At 34.8% G+C, this 25,429-nt stretch overlaps 1 protein-coding gene and 2 pseudogenes across 3 annotated transcripts; 1 reads left to right on the forward strand and 2 right to left on the reverse strand.

The window, feature by feature from the left end:
* Nucleotides 1-203: 203 nt before the first annotated feature.
* On the reverse strand, nucleotides 204-4,635 carry LOC113284046 (formin-2-like). 3 transcript variants are annotated; one of them, XM_026533446.1, is made up of 9 exons: nucleotides 4,464-4,635; nucleotides 3,781-3,963; nucleotides 3,628-3,697; nucleotides 2,538-2,593; nucleotides 2,236-2,369; nucleotides 2,084-2,149; nucleotides 1,519-1,590; nucleotides 1,350-1,422; nucleotides 204-1,078 (listed from the first exon to the last, which is right to left on the reverse strand). In XM_026533446.1, coding segments are annotated over exons 5-9 (945 nt in total). In that variant the 5' UTR covers nucleotides 2,238-2,369; nucleotides 2,538-2,593; nucleotides 3,628-3,697; nucleotides 3,781-3,963; nucleotides 4,464-4,635; the 3' UTR covers nucleotides 204-346. The 3 variants fall into 3 exon arrangements, with proteins under 3 accessions (XP_026389231.1, XP_026389230.1, XP_026389229.1); XM_026533445.1 differs by lacking the exon at nucleotides 2,538-2,593; XM_026533444.1 differs by having other exon boundaries at nucleotides 2,538-3,697.
* A 13,618-nt stretch (nucleotides 4,636-18,253) lies between these two features.
* On the forward strand, nucleotides 18,254-19,177 carry LOC113280369 (annotated as a pseudogene).
* A 2,871-nt stretch (nucleotides 19,178-22,048) lies between these two features.
* On the reverse strand, nucleotides 22,049-23,520 carry LOC113280370 (annotated as a pseudogene).
* Between the last annotated feature and the right edge of the window lie 1,909 nt (nucleotides 23,521-25,429).

Raw genomic sequence — 25,429 nt, forward strand, 5'->3', positions numbered from 1 at the left:
CAACATTTGGAATGAAGAATGTAGGTCTGGAGTTCGACTCTCTGCCCCAGCAATGTGAAAGTGGATTCTGTATAATTCAAGTACCCTACTACTACTAGCACAGAGGCATCGTATGACCTTATGTGAAAATAATGTTTCCAACAAAAGAAGAGATTGGGAGAAGGAAATAAGACACACTGAATGCTCGGAGTTTTCAAGAAGTATTTTCTTCAATAACGGAAGATTGTATTATTGATGGGAAGATTGTGCACCGTTGTAAGTGTAAAGAGCAGACAGTAAGACCTCAAGATACGAGATCACAAGTACGGAAACAATGGGCTTGCAAGAAGATTGATGAAAAATGCGTCTAAGCTGGTGGTGCTCTCGCTCTCTTTTTGGTACTCAAAAAGTTGTAAGTTGGTGGCGCTGCTGGGGCTGGTGGCGCTCCAGCCCAAGAGTTGTCAGTTGGTGGCGTGGGTGGGGCTAGTGGTGTTCCAGTCGAAGAGTTGTGAGTTGGCAGAGGTGGGGCTCCCGCTCCAGTCATAGAGTTGTGCTTTGGTGGCGCTGGTGTTGCCCTTGCTCCAGTCAAAGAGTTGTGAGTTGGTGGCGCTGGCATCGCTCTTCCTCCAGTCAAGGAGTTGTGAGTTGGTGGTGCTGGTGCATCTCCATAGTTGTCAGTTGGTATAACTGGTGGCACTCTCGCTCCAGTCAAAAAATTGCGAGTTGGTGGTGGCACTGGTGTAACTCCTGCTCCGGTGGAAGAGTTGTGAGTTGGTGGCGATGGTGGCGCTCTCGTTCCAGTTAAAAAGTAGCGAATTGGTGGGGGCGCTGGTGTAACTCCTGCTCCTGTGAAAGAGTTGCGACTTGGTGGCGATGATGGCGCTCCTGTTCCAGTCAAAAAGTTGTAAGTTGGTGTCACTGGTACCGCTATTGCTCCAGTCACGGAGTTCTGCTCTGGTGGCGTTGGTGGCACTTCAGCTCTAGTCACAGCGTTGTAAGTAGGTGGTGCTATTGGCACTTCCTCCCCAGTCAAACAGTTGTAATTTGGTGGTGCTGGTTGCGGTCCCACTCCAGACAAAATGTTGATCTCCCGCTCTAGCTACACATTATAAAAGAAATACACAACAGGAAAAAAAAAATACAGACATGTCAGATCAGCAAAGATTATAATACTTTTCTGTCCCAAGAGCAAACCAAATAAAAAAGGGACCATAGGAACACCTCTCTGATACAAGTTAAAGTCGTGGTTTTGTTCATGTCTGGTGTTGACGACCACTAAACCTTCTCAATTTGAAAGACATTTGCATGGATGTTGCCGTTAGAAAATATTTAACAAAATTGACAGATTATGATTCCTACTGATAACCTACCTCAATAATTTTCTGAAATACATCTTTTGTGCGATTAAACTCACAGGTTAGCTTCATCATTGCCTTGTGACAGCTAAAGAAAAACATTGACAGGTAAAAAGAGTAAGAAGAGAAAGAAAGAAATTAATCACAATTCACAAGCCAGAGTATGAAGAAGCTTCTTGCATACCCTACTATGTGGTTCGCACAGCTACTTTGCATATATTCACAACAAGCCTGAGTTAACTTATCGGACCCCATACTGCAACACCACATGAATCAAGAAATTAGGAAATTAGGAATTTTCCAGAATACAGTTTCCTCCTAGTAGCTAATAAAGATAAGAAGAATCCACTGAAAATTGCTTGATTGGAGGTAAAAGACTAAGCCCGAGTTGTTTTTTCCAACTAAGGATAAGGCGCTCGGAGTCTAATTAATGCAATCTTAAATGGTAACAAAATTTTTCCAGATCTGTAGCTTAGTCACAAAAACAAAGACAAGAATACTAATGGCATCCATAATAAGTTTCAGTTACGCTAATACACAATTGATCCAAGTGACTTCAATAGAATGGACAGTTCAACTAGTGTGTGCAGTCATTGTTTATGCAGCATTGAAACGCACATAGAAAACATCTCATTATCTTGATTTAACTACTCATTTTCCTGAATGGCATATATCTTGTCAATTTATTAGATCTTAAATTCATATAGTTAATGTTGAGGGCTATGTAAATAAATGGTCATACCACGTACCATAAGCTGCTACTTTTTATAGTTTCAACATAGATTGCGATTGCAGGTATATCCATGTAAGGTTTCCTGCCCGTAGAATAAGAATGTTAGTATGAGCAAAGACGAAAACGAAAAATAATGTCACAAAAGAGTGTTTGTTCAAAAATTATCACATGTGTTTCTCGTTAATTTCTCTAAATCTCTTTTCCGTTTCGGTACAGAACAGTTCTAGTGCAATAACAATAAACCAAGCGTCATCGTCGCTGCGTAAACTTTGACACACTTTATACTGGTTTCCCAGTGTACCCTGCGATCATCAACAAGTTTACAAGTTACATTGTTACCCATTAAAACAATTCTCATTAACAATATCCAGAATTGAAGAATATTCTGTGGAAATTAGTAGTTATCAAAGTAAAATCAACAAAACTACAAGATTAAACCCTATTCAAAAGTTCATCTGTCAGCCACGTACATCCTTGAAGTTTTGAGCAAGGAGATCAGCCAGTTTTTGCTTGAGGGCTGATATATCTGCCATTTCTCAGTAAAAAAATTAAACCAAAATAATAAAAGAACAACAAAGAGAGTATCTAGGTGTAAGAAAGAAATGAGATTAACAAGATGTCTTATATAGATATTATATTTATATAGACTGTTTTAGAAAGATTGGTGATTCACACTCATTAATACGGTTCTTTGAATGTGGTTGTTAAAAAATTTTGGAACGAATAAGGAAACTAGATACAGAAAAAGAATTGTTTTTATTATCTCATCATTTCCCTTAATCAGTATTTAATACCATGTCAATTAAAGCCCATGAAAACAAATGAAGACTGGTTCCTCATTTTCAGAATATATGAAAGGTTATACTCATAGTATGAGGAACATTGCTGCAGGGGAAACATGGTTCGTACGTGTTTTCCCAGCAAAATTGAGATTACCAGACATAAATATAGGAGATAATAAAAGAGACCCCTCTTTCGTAACTTCTTTACCCATTCAAACTTGTGCTTTTCTGAAATTAGACAATATAAAAGAACAACATACAAAGAAAAATTGATGAATATGACTCACCATTCTTTCTAACGAAACATATATAATGTCTAAAGACTTCTTAGATTTTCACGCACTCAAAACCAATTCAAGGGCTAATATTTCTAAAATAAGTTTTGGATATCAAGTAAATAAGAATATGACTCACCATTCTTTCTATTCAAAAAAATAGATCAAAAATAAGTAAGCTCGGTATTTTGGATTTCTAGAACATCAATATTGAAGCGCACAAGTTTTGAATTATGACGAATTCAACTATGGAATTTGAACTACCATTAGCTTTCAGATTTTGACACAGTTTTACTCACATTTACATTGTTCTGTGGACGATAAATGAAAATGATGAAGCTAATCATTGTTCCAGAAAATTTTCTATTTTGTATATATGAGTAGTCTGTAACTGACAAAACTAGACAGATATTGAAACCTAGCTACCTGCCAGTCAACAAATACTTTGGACTCACACGCAAGATTATAAACATATTCATTGCATAGACTGTAATACATGGTACCTCATGCTGCTTCCTTCGAGAAAGCGAACAATGAATCCCACCCAGACAATACCAATTAGATCACATGTTTCTGCAAAATTGAATAAAATCACATGAACAACTTCAGATTGGTGCCGCCTTAGTAAACTTGTCACTTATGCTCGGAAAACTTACTCATTTCAATCTATTTCATTCATATTCAGTTCTATTTCATTTATGAACAAAGGCTGAATCCCCACAACCAGCCCCTTCATTACCAATCTGCCATACTTTTGTTTTTCTGAAGGGGAACTTGTGATGTAGACGAATTCGAATGATGAATCTTAAGCGTATACCCAAGCTTTACCACCTTAACATCTGCAAGATTACAATACTCAGTGCCAGCCAAATGTCACATCACAAACCATACCCATTATCGAAGAAAATTGAAGTTAAATTCTAGAAATTTACATATACAATCCATCATGCATCTGGTATATTTGACCGACCAACACGGCCATAGCTCAACTTATATAAGCAAAAACCTCGTGAGAGACAAAATGCTTCGGCATCATTCTGATAATTAAAACTGAACCATGTGCTAAAGATTTTATCGAATTAAATAATTTTTTTAAGAAAGTATGTCAAGCCATAATGGTAACCTAATCCGCATAGTTAAACAAGAATCAATACAAAAAGGGCCAAATTATTGATTACTTTCAAAATTATGGGATGATTTTTGTTCTAGATATTGTAATTAGCATATTATTCTCACACAAAGGGCCACATTAATTGTGAATTTTACTGAAATTGAAGATGGATGAAACAAGTAAAATTAGATTGTGCATAAACCTGGTATAATTAAGCTGCTCTCTTACCTGCTTCTGAGATGAGGGGGATGATCAGAACCATCATCACCAGCAAAATTCAGTATCAAAATCTACGCCCTGGGTTTCACAAGGAGGAGTTCTGAATTGTCCAGCGGAGATTTCAAATGCGAAATGTGAATACCTAAAAGACGATCATTTTGTTTTCGCCATCCGTCGGTTCTTGCCTTCTTGGAACTTGGATTTTTTTAACTTTTTTTTTTCACTGTTACCCTTGAATCTACCGCTAGTGGTGTGGAACGAATTGACCGCCGTACGGCTGACCGGCGATTACTAGCGATTCCGGCATCATGCAAGCGAGTTTTTAGCGTGCAACCCGAATTGAGGACGGGTTTTTGGGGTTAGCTCACCCTCGCGGGATCGCGACCCTTTGTCCCGGCCATTGTAGCATGTGTGTCGTCCAGGGCATCAGAGGCATGCTGATCCGACGTCATCCTCACCTTCCTCCGGCTTATCATCGGTAATTTGTTCAGGGTTCCAAACTCAATGGTGGCAACTAAACACGAGGGTTGCGCTCACTTAACCCAACAACACCTTACAGCACGAGCTGACGACACTGAAAATTTGAATAGCATTTTAAGGCAACTCCTATGGCAATGTTCAAACTCAAATTTCTGTTGAGCCGGGTGGATGGTCAAATGGGATTTTGCACTATGGGAAAGAAGTGGACTGCTGACCGTCAAGCGCGAGAACGAAGTGCAGACGCTGGCGTTGAAGGACAAACGCGAGCGCTCTTCGTAAAATCGCTAGCGTTTGTAAGAAAGACGTTGGCGTTTGAACCAAGATCGTTAACGACTACTTTTAAACGGTCACTGGAGCGGCTAGTTTCTACCTCTATAAATACGACTCGAGTTTGATCTCACAAATTCACAATGATCTTTCATCTGATCAATCTTTTCTTAATTTCAATTGCTTTCAATTTTCAACCATGAATTCTGATTTTGATTCTTCTGAGGAAGATATGGAGATGGATGAAATGTTGTATGAAGAAGAAGAAGAAGAAATGTATATGGAGTTTTTGTGTCAAATGGATGAAGATGCAGATAGAAGAAGGCGATATTTTATGTTGTAATTACAATTCGGGATCATATCAAAGCCTTTAGAGCCATATGAAGTTGCAACTAGAAGATGGACGTGGCGACATCGACATTTTTACCACGAAAAGATGATGCATGATTATTTTAATCATGATTGTGTCTATTCCGATGAGGATTTTCAACGACGATTCTGCATGAGCCATAACTTGACGCAAAGGATGATTGTCGAGCTTTGTCAGGTAAAACCTATATTTAATTATCAGTATGATGCACGACATGTACGAGGCTTTAGTCCCGAAGGACACTTCAGCCCTCCGTATACTATGTTACGGGTACCAGCGGATTCCACATGTGATTACATCCGTATTGGGAAAACAACCGCCTTTAGGTATGTCAAATTGTTTTGAGAAATAATAGTCGATCATTTTGGTCCAACCTTTTTAAGAAAGTATACTCAAGAAGATGTTCAAAGAATAACTGAAGAAAACACCGCGAGGGGTTTTCCAGGAATGTTAGGTAGTCTTGACTGCATGCAATGGACGTTGCATGCATGTCTTGTTGAATGGGCAGACCAATATAAGGGTCATTATCCAAAACCAACTGTAATTTTGGAAGCTTCTGCTAGCTATGATTGTTGGTTTTGGCATGCCTTTTTTGGACTCCCGGGTTCAAATAACGATCTCAACGTTTTGTATAAGTCACTATTGTTTGAAGATCTTAAAAATGGGATCGCGCCGCATTGTAATTTCACCATCAACGGTTATCACTACACTCAAGGTTATTATCTAGCAGACGAAATCTATCCAGAATGGTCAACTATGGTTCAAGCTTATAAACAGGTAGATTTTGGATCGACTTCTTTGAAGGATATGAAGTACTTTAACACCCAACAAATGAAATACAAAAAGGATGTTGAACACGCTTTTGGCACACTGAAAAGGAAGTTTGCATCATATCTCGGCTAGCACGCTTTTTTGATCTTTAAGAAATGAACAAAATTATACTGACTTATATCACTCTGCATAACATGGCCATTGAAGAAACCAGACGTGACTCAACCTGGACGACTTTTCCAGATGAAGCTTTGGTGTCGAATCTTGTGGTGGAGCATGGGCGTCCGTCAAGATAATATAGATTTTCCACTGACAGACTCCAAAACCGGGAAATCTATGGACAACTAAGAAAAGATCTAACTAAGCACATTCGGGATTTAAAAGGAGCAAGAGACGATGCGCGGGGGTGAGGAAGATACATAGGGAGAGAGATGGGAGAGGTAGATAAATGTTATTTTCAATTAGTGTTGTTGTTTATTTTAATTAATATGTTTTTTTATTTAAAGTTGTTTGTTTAAACGATTACACTTAAAATTAAAATTGAGGCAATTATATTTAAAGTAATTTTAAATAAACGAGTACAATTAAGTTAAATTTAACTAAAAAAGAATTGAAATCAGTTAAAAAGACTGTATTCAGCTTTGTTTTCTTCCGAGGCATCATATTCGTCTTCTTCCACATTCACTGGCCAGTTTGTTGAGGGACTTGTTCAGGGACTTGTTGTTGTTCGGCAACGACTTGTGGTTGTTCGGCCTCGACTTGTTGTTGTTCGGCCGCATCCATTTCCTTAGTCTATGCAGCAAGTTGTCGTTCACTTCATTATTGAAGTGTTCAAGGAGATTTACTTGCTTATCTTACAATCCCTATAGTATTGTTCTCGCGAAAGACGACTTTTTCGTTGATTATTTAAAGCAATGACATGGTCCCTGACTCTATCTGCTTCTATCTGCATCTCGAATTCCTTGTGATCAGCATAGTTGAACTCGCTTGAACCTCCTTTTAATGCTCGTGGAGCTGCGTCTCTCGCTACTTTTGCAGCTTTCTGACCACCTCCTCTTCTTCTCTTGACATTGGTGTTAACATCTAGATTAGTGTTGTGTTGTTCCTGACTACTTGGAGTTCCATCAAGTGAGGAAGCAGGCCCTCCATTCTGAAAATCCTGCGAGATTGGACCATGTGGTGATCTTTCAGGCACTTGATTACTTTCCATCAAGAATGGATTAAACTTGTTAAGCACCCTCAAAATAGTGAAACAAGTTTCATGTTGGAAGCTCAATTTGTGGGATCTTTTCCACAATTCCCGTCATCTTCGTTCCACATCCGGTTCGCCTTCACCACTTCTTCTGTTGTCCCACATTTGAGTGATCACATCTAAATATTCACTAAAGGCTGCTGAAATTCCGTGAAAACGATGAGACAACCCATCGGCATCACGTTTATTGGGGTTACCTGTTTCTTCACAAAATTTTTGTAAATTCTCATCATAAAAAGTTTTTTTTTCTTGATAAATACCATTGATTTCATCCAGTGTATATAATATATAATTTCTTCAAAGTGACTCGTCTTCATCCATCGTATACTTGACACCACGAATTATTGTGTTTCTTAGTTGTGATTGTGGTGTATTTTGTTGTGTTTCTTGTTGTGATTGTTGTTGTGATTGTTGTTGTGTTTGTTGTGGTGTTTGTTGTGGTGTTTGTTATGATCATTGTTGTGAGGATGCCATACTTGTTAGAAATGAAATTTATAGAGATGAGATTTTTTCTGGTAGATTGAGTTGATATGAATAGTTTTGTTTGAAAAATTTTTTAGAGATGGTACGAAACTGTGTAATTTTGAGGTAGTGATGAAGAAGGTGTGAGTTTTAAGTCTAGAGATGAACTGAATTTATAGGGAAACAAAAAGGCGCAATAGCCGTTGGCGCTTTTATGAAAAACGATGGCATTTCAACTAACAACGGGCGATGGAAAGACAAGCGCCAGTGTTGTTGGCTCACGTGCCAGCGTTGGTCTCTAGCTCGCCCACTCTTTCATCACATGCGCGCTACATGTTCCATATCACTCAACAACGCTGAGTGAGATCAAAATCAATTTTTGTTGGTTTGTACATTCATTTTTCATGTTTGTTGAGTCCATAATGGGATCAAAACTTCAAGTTTGTTGATTCCATAGGAAGTGCTCTTAGAAGTTATTTTCGGCTTTCGAAAGTTGCTTTTCGATTATTAAAAGTTGAAAAGTCAGAAGTCAGTTTGGCAATAATCTTTCAAAACTACTTATAGATGCGGGAAAGTCATCTTTTTGTGAAGCAAGCTAGAAGTTGGAAGCAAAAAAGTTTAGATAGAAGTCAGAAGAAAAAATAGTTTCTTCTGGCTTCTGCTTATGGTATCCGCGTTTAATACCACCACAAAAGTTATTTTTTGACTTATAGAAACAAAACGTCAGAAGTTAGTTTGAGTATTCAATTTCAGAATGATCTTTGGAAGTAAAAAAGGTTAGGTTTTTGTGAAGGAAAAACATTTTTCTTCTGACTTTTACTTATGGAAAGTAGAAGTCAGTTTGGGAAGGAAATCTCAAACATTTCATATCCAAACTCGTATAAATGAAGAAAAAAATTCAGAAGTCAGTTTGGGAATGTAATCACCAAATGACCTCTAAAAAAAGGGTTATATAGAGCAAATTATTTTTTCTTATGATTTTCATAATTAAGTTGAACTCTTGGTAACAAACACCCTCTAGACCCCCACTTCATTTCTAATTACCATGATTGTCAGTTGACTATCCAAGGTAAAGGAAAACTCGTAAGAAACCGCCAAATCAAACTCCCTTAGAAACTAAGGCTGAGCAGCGGATGCAATACAATGGATTTGGTCTTGTAGGTGTCTAATCCTTTTTTTAATACGATGTGTCCAGTCTACCAATATAGCAGATCCCCAGTTGCGATTGGGAGGACTAGAGGTGAGTGGATTAACGGATTTCAATTAAAATGTCGAATAAATTACGAAAATATGGTTGTATGATCCAAAGATATAGTTACAGTTGTAGTATGATAAAAATGTGTATTGATGGTGTGTCAAACTGATTGAGAATAATTCTTAACATTCTAAACACTAACGAGCAGTGTAGTAGAAAAGTATGATTTGAGTTCACATGAAGTAATATAATTAAGATGTCAATTAGATTAACTTAAAAAATAATAAAAGAAAATAGTATTGTAATTGATTGAAACAATAAAATAAGAGATACGCAAATGTTCGTCGTATAATGTTTATCTTTTGTAAAAATCATATTGTGAACAACTGTACAATAGCAACACATTAGGCTATCCCCGAGATTCTTTATTTCACCAAGTAGATTAGGTTCTATACTGGATTTTATTTCACCAATAATAAGGTTTGAGAATGCAACCCAGTCAAAAAATTATATTCTATAGGTTAGCGTCATCCCCTAGCATCGATCAAGCACGTTGGTTCGGCCTGCTTATCAGTGTTATCTATGTATAAAATTACTGAACATAATTCATTTGTCTGATTCAACGAGTTACTACTTCTGTAAAAGTTTGGGTGAACACTACACGGCCGATTACACAACCCTCAAATAGTGATTAATCGTCAATAACTAGAGTATTTTATTTATATACTTAAACAATCTAGCAATCAGGAATCATCATAAAAAGTAATAAAGACAAGTGATAACATGATTAAAACTATAAATAAACTTACATATTTAATTACTAAGCTTCTCTTTAAAGTCATTCTTGATCAATAATAATCACCTACTCATGAATTGATTACAATCTATGAAAGTTATTCAAAAAAACAAAAATTGAGTTACCACGGTTTTTCCTTTGAGGTGAAAACCATATTCTTTTTGTGCTAGCTTCTCATATGTCCTCCTTAGTTAGTTTGATCTTGTAGGTATGAATACCTTGTTTAAGTTATCCTTAGATGTAGTCTAATGGGACCCTCAAACATTTCTTTCAAATATCCTCGTATCATGAAAGTTTTAGTATAAAAAAAACCAACAAAAAGTATTTTCGAGGTTTGTTGAGTTATGGAACTATGTTGTCAAAAAATCCCATAAATGTAGTCGTTACGTTGTTTCTTATATAACATCTTTGGTTGTGGAATCCTATTTTGGCCATCTTTTTTCATCAACTAAAGATCTTTGACAACTAAAATATTTGATTTTGGAAACCGACTTGTTCTCGTCGCTCGAGACCACTTTACTTTTTGGGTTGATCTTCATTCCCTTGTGTATTTGGGTGCATTTTGTACTCTTTTGGATGATTTGACCAATTGATAAATGTTGAAAATATAAAATAAAGATAATATAACTCATATGAAAACCAACATGTACGTGTATAATTTAACACTAGTAATATATGATATGCATATATCATATACTCCCTACGTCCCACTATTAGTTGACCTAATTTATAAGTTATAAAGTAGGTCAACTAATAGTGGGACGGAGGTAGTATTATTGATATTTATGAGGCCGTTGGATATCCCTTTTGCTTTGAAAAATGGAAGGCTGGAGATGAATGAGAAGAACTGTTTGTGGTCACGAGTATCATAGCTCTTGCACCGAAAGATGGATTATCCAAATAAATACGGGAAGCGGAGAACTATATTACATTATTGTGTCGTGGAATATTATTGTTATTTCATCGTCACAATTAGAGAGAGTTTTCTCTCTCATCTTTGGTGATGTTGTTGTGCTAGTGACATTTTTCTACAAATACTTACCTTATGTCCAAACAAAGTAACTTATCAATCACCTGTCGTCATATTTAATATGATCCCGTATTAACATAAGTAAAAGGGGAAAATACTAAGATTAGTCGATTAATTTATGAATATATAAATATATATATAAGGAAAAATATACTTACGTCTATGAATTTATCAGACAAAAATTGATCAAATTCCAACACTACCAACTTTAGGTGAATAGAGGTCCACTTCATAACGAAGTCAAAACATTGTTTTAGAAAGAATGGTGAATCATATTCATTGTCAATTTTTTTTTTGCATAAATTCTTGTTTGTTTGCATATTTTTAAAACATAGATAATGAAAGAAAACAATAAATTGTATTTTATTTTTCGCTTGATAAATAAAATATTTTAACATTGTAAAAATGTTGGATTTATCATGTATTTTTGTTTCACTGAATCATATATATCAAGCACCATTTATAGTTTGCACACTCATCAATGAACATTTGGACTTAAATTGCCAATAATTTGCAGAATATTGGCATGAATGAATGTGTTTGTCCTTTAGAACAGTAACTAAGAGACTTCCAGAAAGAAATATTGACTGGTAACAAATTGGATTCATGGTATTTAACTCTGGATGAAGGTCTTCCCATTTATTTGCTGGGACAAGCAATTGTCGGTTACAACCTGTTCTCTTGGACCATATATATACTTTTTTGTGTGTGCATGAAAAGCTAATGATTTTATTTCTTCTACCCCACCATGTTTTATAGTACCTTCATATTGGCGGTATGAATTGATGAACTCACCAAAGTTTGAACCTCCGCCTCTCAAGATGCATATTTTACCGTAACCAGCAGTGCTGAGGGAAACATGTCCAGATCTACAACTTTCAAACCTTTAGGGGAGAGACTCCTACCCTCCATCACCCACAACATCATATGAGACAATCTCTTCACAAGGATGTCCATTTTTTCCCCACTTATACAATACAAAAGCCCCTTCCTAACATAAAGGGTTTATATGTTGGATTTGTTTGCTCCCGGGAAACCAGGAATTTGCTTGATAAGAATATTTTTATCATAAAGATAAATCTTCCACCAGCCTCTCTCATTATCTAAAGATTCTGCACATTTAAAACCGAATCAAAGACAGATTCTTATCTAAATTATAGCTTAAATAATTAATCAAGCATCTGCAAAGTCGTAAAACCGTAATGATAGTGGAGGATTGCACTGAAAATGGCATTTTGGTATTTAAAAATTTAGGTTCACCCCTATCACCGGGGGCAAATCTAGAGGGGAAGCATGTGGGGTCAATGCCCACATACATTCTTTAAATATATTGTTAGCTATATATATTCTCTAATAGTGTAAACCTAAAACTAGCTCGTTGCTCCCACAATATTTTTCTGAGAATCACTTTAAAATATGGGTATTTTACAAGGGGTTAGTCGATTAGGATTCGTGAAGATTTCAAAAGACTTGTAGTTTGAGAGAATTTTAGAGACTCTTTGTAAGTTTATAAACTTTGAGAAACTCTTGGTGAATTTTTTGAGAGATTTGTAGAGACAAATCTTATCAAATATTATGGAGTTTCGCATACTATAGAGATAAAAATATATTATTAAATAAAAAATGTTTGTAATTACCAAAAAAATAATCAAAATCCATTTAATTTTTCAATTAATATGATTGTATTTTTTCTGATAGTAAAATGTTATATATTTTAGCACGCTAGTGAAAGGTTATCGTTTTTTTACACTACGTGGTATCATTAGTGATTTTGGAGATATTTAATTTTTCACATATTATTTAAAAAAAAAACTATAAATCCCTCAAAATATTACCTATTTCATAGAGATTTCTTTCAAGCATATTTTAACTAAAAAGTTTCTCAGAATCTCTCTACAACTCAACTCCTTGATTTCAAAGTTTACATCTAGTAACAGGAAATCTGAAAGATTTTGTCAAAGTCCATATTCAATAAAGAGGATTTTCAGAGACTTGAAAGAAGTTGATCCACTAACAAGAAGTTTTATATCCTTCTAAAAATCTCCAAAAATCTCTATTCATTAACCCGATGTTATATTTGGTTATAAACTAGGCTCATTTTTTATCCCCACGAACGAAAAACAACTCCATAATTAAGGATTTTAAATATAAATGATCTCTTTATTACCGAAAAACGTTTTAGATTGTACTAGTTCTTTCCACTCTAAAATAAGATTACAAAGTTTTATATTGATTTCATTAAAAAAATATATAATTCCAGTTCAAATGAACAATGTATTATTTTTAGTTTTACACTAATATTTTTAGTTTCAAGATTCCATGATGCTTATCACGACTCAGACTTGTAAAAATATGTTTTATGAATTGATCCCCTGGTTAGTAACTTTTGGTTCCCCGACTAGTACTTTAAATTTGGCAACGACTTGTCCAAACAACTAATGGAGACCCAAACTATATATTTTGCAGAACATATAAATTTGGTTAATTTTGACTGAGTTTGATCGATTTTTGCAAAATTCCCTTGTAACAAAAGTTTGTATATGAAATTTGGAAACTTTATCAGTCGACTGGGTTTGACAAATTTTTGCAATCACAACTTCTGAAATAAAAATAGAGATTAGTGATATTCAGAGTTTCCTCATAGTTTCTGAAAGCTCTAGGAGGCAATCTTAAAAACTTATATTTTAGTTTCTAAAAGCTCTAGAGATTAGTGATATTCAGAGTTTCCTCATAGTTTCTGAAAGCTCTAGGAGGCAGTCTTTTATTTACCACCTATACATTAGATTTTATTTTATTTTTTAAATCAGTGTTTACACATATATGAAACTACATTTTTTCCCACACAAACTTATATTTTATTTATATCTGGGTTATTTGAATTCAAAAATTTATTCTTAAAAATGTTTATGGAAATGTCCAACTTATAAAAAATCACATGCGAAAAATAAATTGTACGAAAACACCAAATTATATTGCACGAGAAAAATTACTACGTATGTTGATGGATCACCACCTGGAACACCTGAAAGATTCGAGTGTGAATATGCTATTGGTAGCCAAATGTATGATATGGTTTACTTTTCCGTTATAGGGAATTTTACACACACGAGTTTTTAAATAGATAAGATTGTGTTATCTGGAGATGGAATGAAGGTGAAAAAATATAAGGTCGAAGATAATTATGAATCTGAAGAGATTTTCAAAGTTCCAGTGGTTAGGTTTGTTCTCATAGAAAAGATGGGTATCAAGGAAATATTGAAAGAACCGGCCACTAATATAGTAAGTGGCTATACTTATGGATGGATTCGGACAGAGAAAGAACGAGCATTGGCTTTGATGATATTGAAACACAATGGGCTTCGTATGCGTCTTTTACCTATGAGGTACCCAATAACGTGTTATTGGGTAAATCCCTTTATATAATTAATAAGTCGTTCACTCATGTTGTTTCTGTTAGGCAAGAAGTTGATTTCACGGCGGACAAAAAAAATTCGATTTTGCAATCCAGGGTCTTACAAGTTCCATATAATGTTCTGTTTGGTACCACCTTGAGTTCCGGGTTATGTCAGTTCCCACTGTTAGCTTTAATTGTTGCACGCTTTTAGAAGTTTGTCCGTGATTGATCCAAAATATTATGGTCGGTCAAAGGGACTCATGAAAATATTACTTTTATATGGAACCGCATGGAAAATCGGGATCGAACATATGCTTCTAGAACCTCTGATTGTTTTGAGATCAATGGGACAACAACCATGAAAAAAAAATTATATTGTTTGTGAGTTTAGAAGTCCTTCACATCCATCAACTATGCATGAACTGTTTGTGTTGTTGTTTGATTTTTCTTATTGGTAATTACATGGGTATTAATCGAAGTAAGACTATGATTTTTATATTTTTTTGTCTTTTTTTTTATCTATTTTCATGATCAAATATGAAATGTTGAACTCTTATATTATATTAACATCAATTAATTTAGTGAAATAATAATATTACCATTAACATAATGTATATTTTATTGAATTAATTTCTAATAGGTGTTTTTATTTGTAATTTAAAAAAAATATGACAAAATAACGATGTTTTACATTCTTTCTTTTTTTCCTAGATTTTATTAATTAAAGTTCAAATACAAAATTAACACAATCCTTACAAAAAAAAAAAGTGGTATTACCATAATATGATTCTCCAGTGATAATTGCATGTGTTTTCTATGTGACAACACAAACTAGACATCTTTCTTCCTGTTTAGCATTCAACTTTCTAAAAAGTTAGGAAAACAATATATTTGTATTCCCATACATTACTACATTTTGACATATTCTCTTCTTAGATGTAAAAAAAATATTTCGACTTAATCATAGATGAATTTAAATAGGTAATTAAAAATTCTTTCAAAATATTCTTACTTATCTAATTGATCTGTTAAATCCTTGTAACCGTTGATCATAAAATGTAAAAGAAGAAAGAAGAAAAAGATCGAAAAGTTAACTTGTACAATAAAAGAGAAAAAACTTTGATTTAAGAAAACCCTTTTGCATTGCAAATTATATAGATGTAATAAAAAGAATACTGGGATTAATCGTCATCGGGTTTTGATTTCATTGAATTAAATTCTTATTAAAGAGAAGAATTCAGGTTGAGTTGGGTCTCGAGTATAAAATAATATCGCCCGTTAAAAATTGCCACAAGGTTAAGCTGAAGATGAAAATTAACAATTAATTAACGACGATGACATTTTAGATTCATTTACACATTATCTTTTGAAAATTGATTGGTGTGTGATAATAATGTATTATACAAGTATCAAACTCCAACTAGACAATGTTGGTACCGCGTGCAAGTACCACACGATTAGAAAAACCTATTTTCTTTTAATAACTTTAAATCTGGATTGATAAAAGAGAGTACCCAGTGTTCATACTCGACTTTGTTTGTGCAAGGAGAGTGAGAAAGGAAAAAAAAACGAAGTCATCTTTTTGCTAAAAGAAGATAACATCAAAACTAGGAAACATTGTTTATATTGTTGTGACTATAAATTCTATCCAACCAACTAGCCTTTCTCAAACCTCGTTTAGTTTGCAGATGCTTGGATTAATTGGGGGCTACTAAATAAAACAAAATAGGGTCACCCGAACTTAATTTGTAAAACTCCTTAGCCAAATACTTTTATAAATGGCTAATCTACCCCTGTTTGATTAGGCTTAATTATCCTATTATATTAGTTAGTTAAATAAGTATATAGATTAGACTTATGATGAAATTTAGAAGAAAAAAATATTAGTTTTATGAGCAGAGAAGAATAGGAGGTTTTGGAGGGAAAGAAAGTAAAAACTAGGGTTTATATGAATTGGTGGTTATAACACTGAAATGGATATTAAAGAAGGTTTAAATAAGAAAGATGACTGTGTTGATGGTAATTAACATAGATTCTCAATTGAAATGGGTATATGATCATGAAGTATTAATAGATAAAGTCGAAAATGAGTGTGCTGATGAAGATCCAATTGCTCTAAATCAAGAAACCAACACTCAAAATAAAGAACTTGGGGCTCAAAAAACTCCGGTTAACTACTTCTACTTAGGATTTGTCGATTAGTTGATCCAAATGGTCGAACCATACACACTATATAACAACACAATGTAAGGGTCGTCATAGTAGTTCTTATATTAGTACAATGACGACTCTGCTGAATCGTCATGATCGTAACAACAACCAATGCCGACCCAAACTTGAAACTTTCACAAATTATGAAAAATTGTCATGATTAATGTATCACCATGACGACCCTTACCTAGTTTACCGCGATAAGATTCTTCATTATAATATGTTTATATCATGAGGACTCTACTATCAAAAAACTCTGTTTAAATATAACTGTAAGAATAAATATACCTAGTCTTTCCTTCACAGGTAAACAGTCTCTAAGAGATTTACAAATTAAAACCTACACCCTTTGCATTATTCAAAGATTCCATATAACATACCATTCTAGTTTGTTATTCAAGTGGTTTTTATTATACAAATAGTTATAAGCAGGTTTAACTGAAACATTTCCATCCGAGTACCTAATCGTTTTAGGTGATCTTTACTATCAATACTACTTAGAGGTTCAACTGTTTTGATTTCATGAATTGAAAGACACTAGAAGAGCAAACAGTTATGCCTACAAATATGCGTATGCAATAAAATAATTGCATAAGAAAAGTGATAGAGGATCAGAGAAGTGGCGAAGAGAAAGAAGGAAGAAAAAAGATGGGGTCCGTAGAAATTGTTTATCACCATCACAGTTGTGCAGCAACCAAGCAAACTGCATTTGGAGAAAGTAAGAGGAGAAGACCCCTTGTAGATTTCGAAAATTTTGTTGTCGTTCGTGGGGTCGATAATTTGCATAAGGGAAACTTTTTTTATAGTTCAAAAGAAGGTTAAATTATTTTATAAGTAAAAAATAAACAAAATTCGATTAGTGAAAAAAATAATTACAATAAATTTTGTCATTTTTGATATAATAATAAGGTTAAAATAGAGAATCAATTGGTTAAAACTAAATGGTTCCAAAAGGTTCTGCTTTTCTGTTTTAAAAAGCTACTCCAGGATAGCTTTTTTTTATATAGTAAAAGTAATTTTATTAACTAGCAATTATCATCAAAAATATTAGAGAGAATACTAGTTTACTGGATTTTTTGTTGCAATTCGGAGGACATATGCTGGAGGTTTTTTATCCTTGCTTCTGTAGCCACGTAATCCGCAGCTGAGTTGTGCTTCCGTATTAAAAGTTGGACTTAAACATAATTATTTGTTATAGAGAAAAGGGTTACAAAGTATCCTTGTAAACAAAAATACTAAAAAATAAAATAACTTTTAAAATGCCTTTAGGATGCCCCCTAACCAGCTAACTAGACATTATGATCATTGGACATCGTAGGCCCTATATGAAGGTTTAATTAATGGGTGGGCAGACCGGCCCGGCCCAGTTTAGACCCTAAGCCAACGTCTGATTTTTGGAAACAATTTCTATATCGAATTTTGGAAATAACTTCTATATCGAAGAACACCAAATTAAAGGAGGCAACTTCCAGTGCCTATAAATATATACATACGTCAATTGCACAGAAGAGGGACAATACCTTAAAAGATTAGAGAATAGGCGTGGCAACTTTGATTGAGCCTTGAAGAGAATGGGGAGTAGAAGAGATGGTTCTAAAGCAATTCTTATCAGCCCAGATATGGTAAAATATACAAGCAGTGATAATAGATTGGCTCATAAGCTTACTCGGAGCAAGGCTGTGTGCGATGATGTACCGAAGGAATCCAATATTGTCAAAACCAATGTAGCAGATGTGGGGAATCCCTTGGCAATGGTAGATTATGTGGAAGATATGTACAAATTCTACAAAGTCACAGAGATTTGTTCAACTTCAAGTCATCAAGTTCATGGATATATGGACTTGCAATACGATATAACTGAGCGAGAGAGGACGATTGTTGTGGATTGGTTGATTGATGTTCATAGGGAATTTCAACTTACACCAGAAGTATTATATCTTGCTGTCCAGATTTTGGATCGATACCTTGCGATGGATTTAGTTGTGACAAAGGAGGAGATGCAGTTAATAGGGGTTACAGCTATGTTTATAGCAAGCAAATACGAAGAAGTTTCACCACCAAATATAGATAGATTTGCTGATATCACAGACAATGCATGCAGCACGGAGCAGATATTGGAGATGGAGAAATCAATTATGGTGAGGTTCAAATGGACATTACCCTTCCTTACTGCATACCATTTCCTTGTTCGCTTTCTCAAGCCTGCTGAAGCAAATGAGGAGATGGGGAACATGGTGTTTTTCTTCGCAGAATTGGGTCTGTTGCAATATGAAATGCTAAAGTACTGCCCGTCGATGTTGGCAGCATCTGCTGTCTATGCAGCACGGTCCACACTGATGATTTCCCCTCTGTGGAGCGAAACGCTTAAGCTCAATACAGGTTACTCTGAATCTCAACTTAAAGACTCTGCTAAAAAATTGATAAGCTTCCAGTCAGAGGCAGCCGCAGAACACGAGTGTCCGGCGGTTTTGTGGAAATACTCGGAGTTTATGTAAATTGCAATGTAGCTCACCAGCAAATGACCACTTGGTTATGGATTGATTGATCCAGGGAGAAAGCTCGCCTTGTATTGTTTCATGTGTCTTGTTTACTTTTAAGTGATCCTAGATTGTTGTAATTCCACCAATTGCCAAGTGTTTTGAGCTCTAAATTCATTTGAAAAAAAACGAAAAATATTCTGCAATAAAACAATGGCCCAAGTCTCTGAATATGTATGATAGGGTGTTAAACGAAAGAATGTCAAAAACATGAGCACAAAAGACCATCCTACCACCTGCACTTTCATATCTCATCGTTGACAATGAATTTTTTACACGGATAAATTTAATCACCTGCTACTAATCTCTACGGAGGAAGACAAAACTTTACTTATCTGGTGTCTACACCAAAGCATGACATAGCTTCCTAAATTTTTAATTTATGATTACAGTTTTATTGTGAATGATCCTTGATTTTGATCTCTGACACCAGCCTCCTCGTCTATTACCGTGCTTTGCCCTGAGGCAGCAACCTGACTCTTGTTCTCTTCTTCTTTGGAACCCCTGAGTCTTGTTCTCCCTTTTGGTGTTGAGAGAGTACTCTCGTTGATTTTGACTCTGAAGCAATACAGTGAATTTCGAGATTGAGCCTCCCAGACAACTTTTTGATTTTTGGTGAGATCTGGGATTTTCTTATTTTCAAATTTTTATGTCAATAATTACCTGAAGTTTGAATACAAATTAAATTTTAGGATAAAATCCTAAGAGGAGTGCATGATGAAGTTAGTAGTCAAGCAATGCCACTGCTCCTACGATTGGGTTCTTATAGTAAATAGCAACACGGGATTAGTCAAATGAGATTTCAGGAGATTTTCGTAGAGTTTTTATTCGAGTGACTTCCAGAGATTCTGGAAATTTAGAGAGTTTTAGTGATTATCTAATAGTATTTTAGAGAGTCTTTATGACTTGTACAGACAAAAAAACTAGGTTTGCAAATAGTTTTTACGATTTATAGAGACAAAAAATTCGACCCACCAGGTCGAATCCGTATCCACTAGAAGTCCCAAAATATCCGGACTAACTTCAGACTTCCAGTGGACACGGATTCGACCTTGTGGGTCGGGTCCGATCCAGCTAGCAAGTCCAAATATCCGGACCGCCACTCGAGTAGGACCAGATTTTTTTATTTTAAAATTTTTAGTAAATTAAATATAAAAATCCGAACTCAAATAAATTTTATTGTATATTAATTTTGAAATTACAAAACTCCAAAATAATAATTGCAAATCAAAAGTATCAAACTAAAACAAACCAACATTCCGGGTTAATTCAAAATGCGCGAAGCTCAAATCCCCATAATATATATTTATTTTCTTTTACGGCTAGTCTTTCTTCATTATCTGTGGAAATAGAGGAAAAGGGGTGAGCAAAACATGGCTCATTAGAAAGTTTCCAAAAATAATAGAGTGCATCGAAAAACAAACAAATACAACAAATACGACAATTGAAATCATGCACAAAAATTTACAACAATACTTACGACATTCTCAACCACAAATATTTAACATTTTCTTACTCAAAATCTTCAATCTCAAATTCTAGATCCTTAATCTAGTTGTCGGAGTTGTTCCGGATACCACCCAACCGTTCCGAAGAACGGCCTCTCGAGAGAATGCCAACTGTCCTGGACTTTCTGACAGTTCAACAAACTTCATTTCTTTCTTTTTCTTCGGAAACTACTTAAACAATTATGAAACTTCTTTTCTTTCCAAAAATTTTTAATCGATGTAAGATCATCACTAATCTAAAAAAAATCATATTAAGAAAAATATAGGGTTTTACACTTTGACCCCTTAAAAAGTATTTCGTCCCGAAATTCAATAATAAAAATACCGGATGTTACACCATCAACACCTCATAAAGAAAAATCAAAGGCTAAATCAATCGGCTCTGCAATACATCGGTTTTTGATTTGGAAGGAAATCTCCTCTCTCTATCTCGTCTTGTTTGATAAAATAACTAAAAAAATAAAACATAGTTTTAGAAAATATGTGTTTGGGATTTATTTTTTCTTAAAAAACGGGTGCGAGCGTGAACTTTTTTGAGGGTGGGTTTCTCAGTGAAAAAAATCTATAAATTTTTTGGGTTTGGTTATAATTTTCACATTGGTACTAATTCCTACTTGTGTATAAGCTTAATTTCATTTTTAAAATGAGTACGTTGTTTAAGATCAAGTATAAAATCTTATACTTAATCTACATTCTATTATGATTAAAGTTTATAACAACAAACAAACTAACAGTAGGTAATAGGATCATAAAGCCTTTTTAGATTTTTGGGACGCACTCCCCTTACTATCTCCTAATTTGTGGGGTATCTCACATGTTATCTATGATAAAAGGATAAAAAGGATAAATCTGCAGGTATAGTTTATAAGAAACCTAGAGAAAGAGTCACGCAGAATATACAAGGGATTAAGTAAGATGAGAAGGACATACATACCAGATAGAAACCGAATTTGACGATGTATTCATTGGAGAAGTAACAAATTGAAATAATATATAAGGAATTGATAATGCTCTAGTCATTCTATCAACTGCAGGACCAAACGTCAAATCCACACTCACAAAAAGATGAAAGAACTAAAAATTAAATAAAGCAGTACTGATTCATGCGGGAGTAAAAACAAGTGTGACCATACTAGCAAGATGGAATCATCTTCTTTTGGGAGAACAACATGTTTTTAACTGCCATTATAGCTTCATGTCGTTTCTTGGAGACATCTTCCAATACTTGTTGGTATTCCATTTCAATCATCTCCAACTCCAGACTCATATCCTTGAGCTCAAAATTATTCTCAACATTAACTATAGTAGAAACTTCCCTTGCTCAGTTTCTTGCACAAACATCTTGGAGGCACCCGTTATACACTATGAATCCTGAATATGCATGCATACATCTATCGGTGCTGGAGTTGATGTAGTTCTCTTCTGAAAATGTTTCAGCATCAGAGTATCGATCTTCTGTAACAACTTTATATTTTTTCCCACTAATATCATCACGAATCTTGATACTATCCAACTTCTCTATGGAAGGAGTTTCAGCTACAGTGATGGAATTAATACGAGGGGGAGGACTTGATATGCTGGAAGCACAGTGATGAGTTACTACCAGCTGGTCAATAGGAATATAAGGTTTCCAATCTGGTACTAGTCTTGTTATTGATACATCAATCAACTTCTCGACGAAAAGAATCGTCTGATCTGCTAGTTTTACTTGATGAAACATTTCACTAGCAACATAGATTGATGTATCGCTTTCAAGGCAAAACAAAAAATCTGCCACATCATTAGATTCAGAATTTGGAACCTTTAACTAGAATTATACATAATTTTCATCTTCTTTCACCCCTTTTAACTTGAATTCATTTCCTCTTCTTACCCTTTGGACCTCAACAATGGACACGGGATGAAACCCAATAGTTGTAATAGTTATTCTATATTATGGAAGCATATGTTGTTTTGTATAAGACTCTTTTTTGGGTAGTGTAAGTACACTACCTGCACAAACCTGTTTGGCGTAGCAATACCCAGCAACACCACTAACTTTAAGTTGGAGAAAATGATCCTTCAAAAGTTCTTTTGCTGGCAATCTTTGAGCTACCAGACCTATACACTTCTCCATAAACTTCTTCGTCTCCGGATCTTTGAAGGGAGGTTGGCATGACTCCGCTTACAACTTTTTTTGTAAACCTGAGCACAATTTGTACGTTCAATGTAGGGGAACTCGTTAGTTTTCATACACATGCCGAAGGATCATATATCAACCAGTTCGTTGTAACCCTCATTATAAATCTCAGGTGCCATCAAACCCAATTCCCCAATTTTAAATTCCCCGTGATTAACATTGATAAAGATATCATCACACTTTTCATCCCTATGTATAATTGGAGGACTGTGACTATAAAGAAAGTCTAAACCCAACAATATCTGTCTTTCCCATCCCTTCAAAGCCTTGATGTCAACCTTACTGTGCTTTATTCGGTACTATCGCACACTACCCGAGTTGAACAATTCAGTAATGATATTTATTGTATTTTTATCATCGTCGACCCACGACTTGTACATCTTGAGTATGTACTTATGATGAAGAACTTTCAATAAATTTACTTCATCATACAATGCTCTCTTTAAATCAGGCGTACATCCTCGTACAACTGCATCAATGTTAACTTAACTCCAAGCCACTTCAATTCCATCAACTTCGTCAAACGCCTTATATACCGTCTTGAAAGAACCTCTACCAAGTACATCCTTATACCTAACATATCTTTTTGTAGGATCTGTTTCTACAAAATCAGGTCAGGAGGATCATCAACATCTTCCAAGAATTATGTTCTGCTAGCCGAATCCATTGTGAGATAACCACCCAAAAACCAACTCAAGATTAGAAAATGATGATGAGCACCTCTTTTGTGGACTGGAATGATATAAGAACACTTAGAACTTTACAATCACGAGATTCTTCTTATATACCTCTTCAAGTTTTTGTTTTCCTAACCAGAAATGAATCATAATCAGAATCCAATTCTACTTGGACTAAAACTCTAGGAAGAGAAGCTTTTAGGAAACTTGTGACCCACATAATTGCTAGGTACTTCTATATCACAAAAACTCTTCTGAAACTTGTGACTCACAAAACCACTTGGCATACACATTACTGGATCCACATCCAGTATACCAAGTTGTCATGTATCCCTCTATTCCCCATTGAGCTTCATGTCAAGCTCAACCACACCCTGCACCGAACCTGAAACCAGGTTAGCGAGAGAAATGAGATCACAACTACTTCTTCCAGATGAATCGAGCTAAATTTTGAAAATAAGAAATCTTCAATTGAGAGAAGAAGAAAACCTGAGTTCTTCAATTGTTAATAGTGTAACACCAAGTATTTTTCTTTGAATTTCGGGACAAAATTCTTTTTGAGGTATTAATAGTGTAACATCCGGCATTTTTGTTATTAAATGTTGGGACAAAATTCTTTTTAAGGGGTTAATAGTGTAAAATTATGTATTTTTCTTAATATAATTTTTTTCGCATAAAACCCATCCATAATATTTTGTTCGGAATGTAATTTGAAAATTAACATACAATAAAATTTATTTGAGTTCGAATTTTATATTTTATTTACTAAAATGTCTTAGAATAAAAAAAATTGGTTCTACTCGAGTGGCGGTCCGGATATTTGGACTCGCTAGCTGGATCGGACCCAACCCACAAGGTCGAATCCGTGTCCACTGGAAGTCCGAAAATCCGGGTTGTCACAGTTGGTATCAGAGCAAGGTTCTAATTTATATAGACTGTGCATATGGACTTACTAGTTTTGGAAACTTTGGTTCAAAAAGAAAAAAAAATTGCACTCTGATTTATTTTCGACTTATGATTCAAAATGATTTTTAGAAATTGTGTTATATTTTCTTTCTATTTTATTCTTTTTGAAAAAATTAAATCTGTTTAGTTTTCATCAGATTTTGGATATTTAGTTTGCAATGGGGTTGGGGTAAATTACTAAAAGCCTTATAATATAAAATGTTGAGTATATTAGTTAAATTAGGTTTTCAACTTAGATATTAACATTAGTGAATGTTTTCTCTTAATTTAGAAGATGTCGTCTCGCCATGATACCACCAACGGTCCTGAACCAAATGGAGAAGAAGGAGATGACATGGGGGAACACATGGAAGCCACTCTTGATCGAGTTGTTGGGACATTGGAGACACTGGTCCAGGTTGTAGGGGCCCAACGTGAGGGTGGAGTATAATATCTAACTAAAAATAAAATTTTGTTACAGGGCATACGTCCCATGGATGTGTAGTCTATCTAGTTACTTAGAGTTTCCCCTTTATATGTATATAATGAAACCTATGTATTACAACTACTACTCTCCAATAAGATGGTCCTCATTCTTGTCTCTACATCTTCTTCCTTCATGTCTGATTCTCCTTGATCACGTTATCAAGCACAAGCTCTTCCCTACCGCTAAAGAAAGGAATTTTTTGTTTTTTGTGGTTCTCAATTAATGATGAGAAGCTTACAAATGAAAGTTTAGGTAATATGTAATTAGGGATTTGGGGTTCTTGATTTGTAATTAGGAATTCGGGGACCTTTATTTGTTCCGTCGTGGAAAATCCGTGGGAGAAAAATCCTTCTTTTAAATCCTTCGGAGAAAAGCCCTTATGTTCGGAGGAGAAATAATTTTTATTTCAGAGGA

The sequence above is a fragment of the Papaver somniferum genome, chromosome 5 (assembly GCF_003573695.1).
Source record: "Papaver somniferum cultivar HN1 chromosome 5, ASM357369v1, whole genome shotgun sequence".
Lineage (NCBI taxonomy): Eukaryota > Viridiplantae > Streptophyta > Magnoliopsida > Ranunculales > Papaveraceae > Papaver > Papaver somniferum.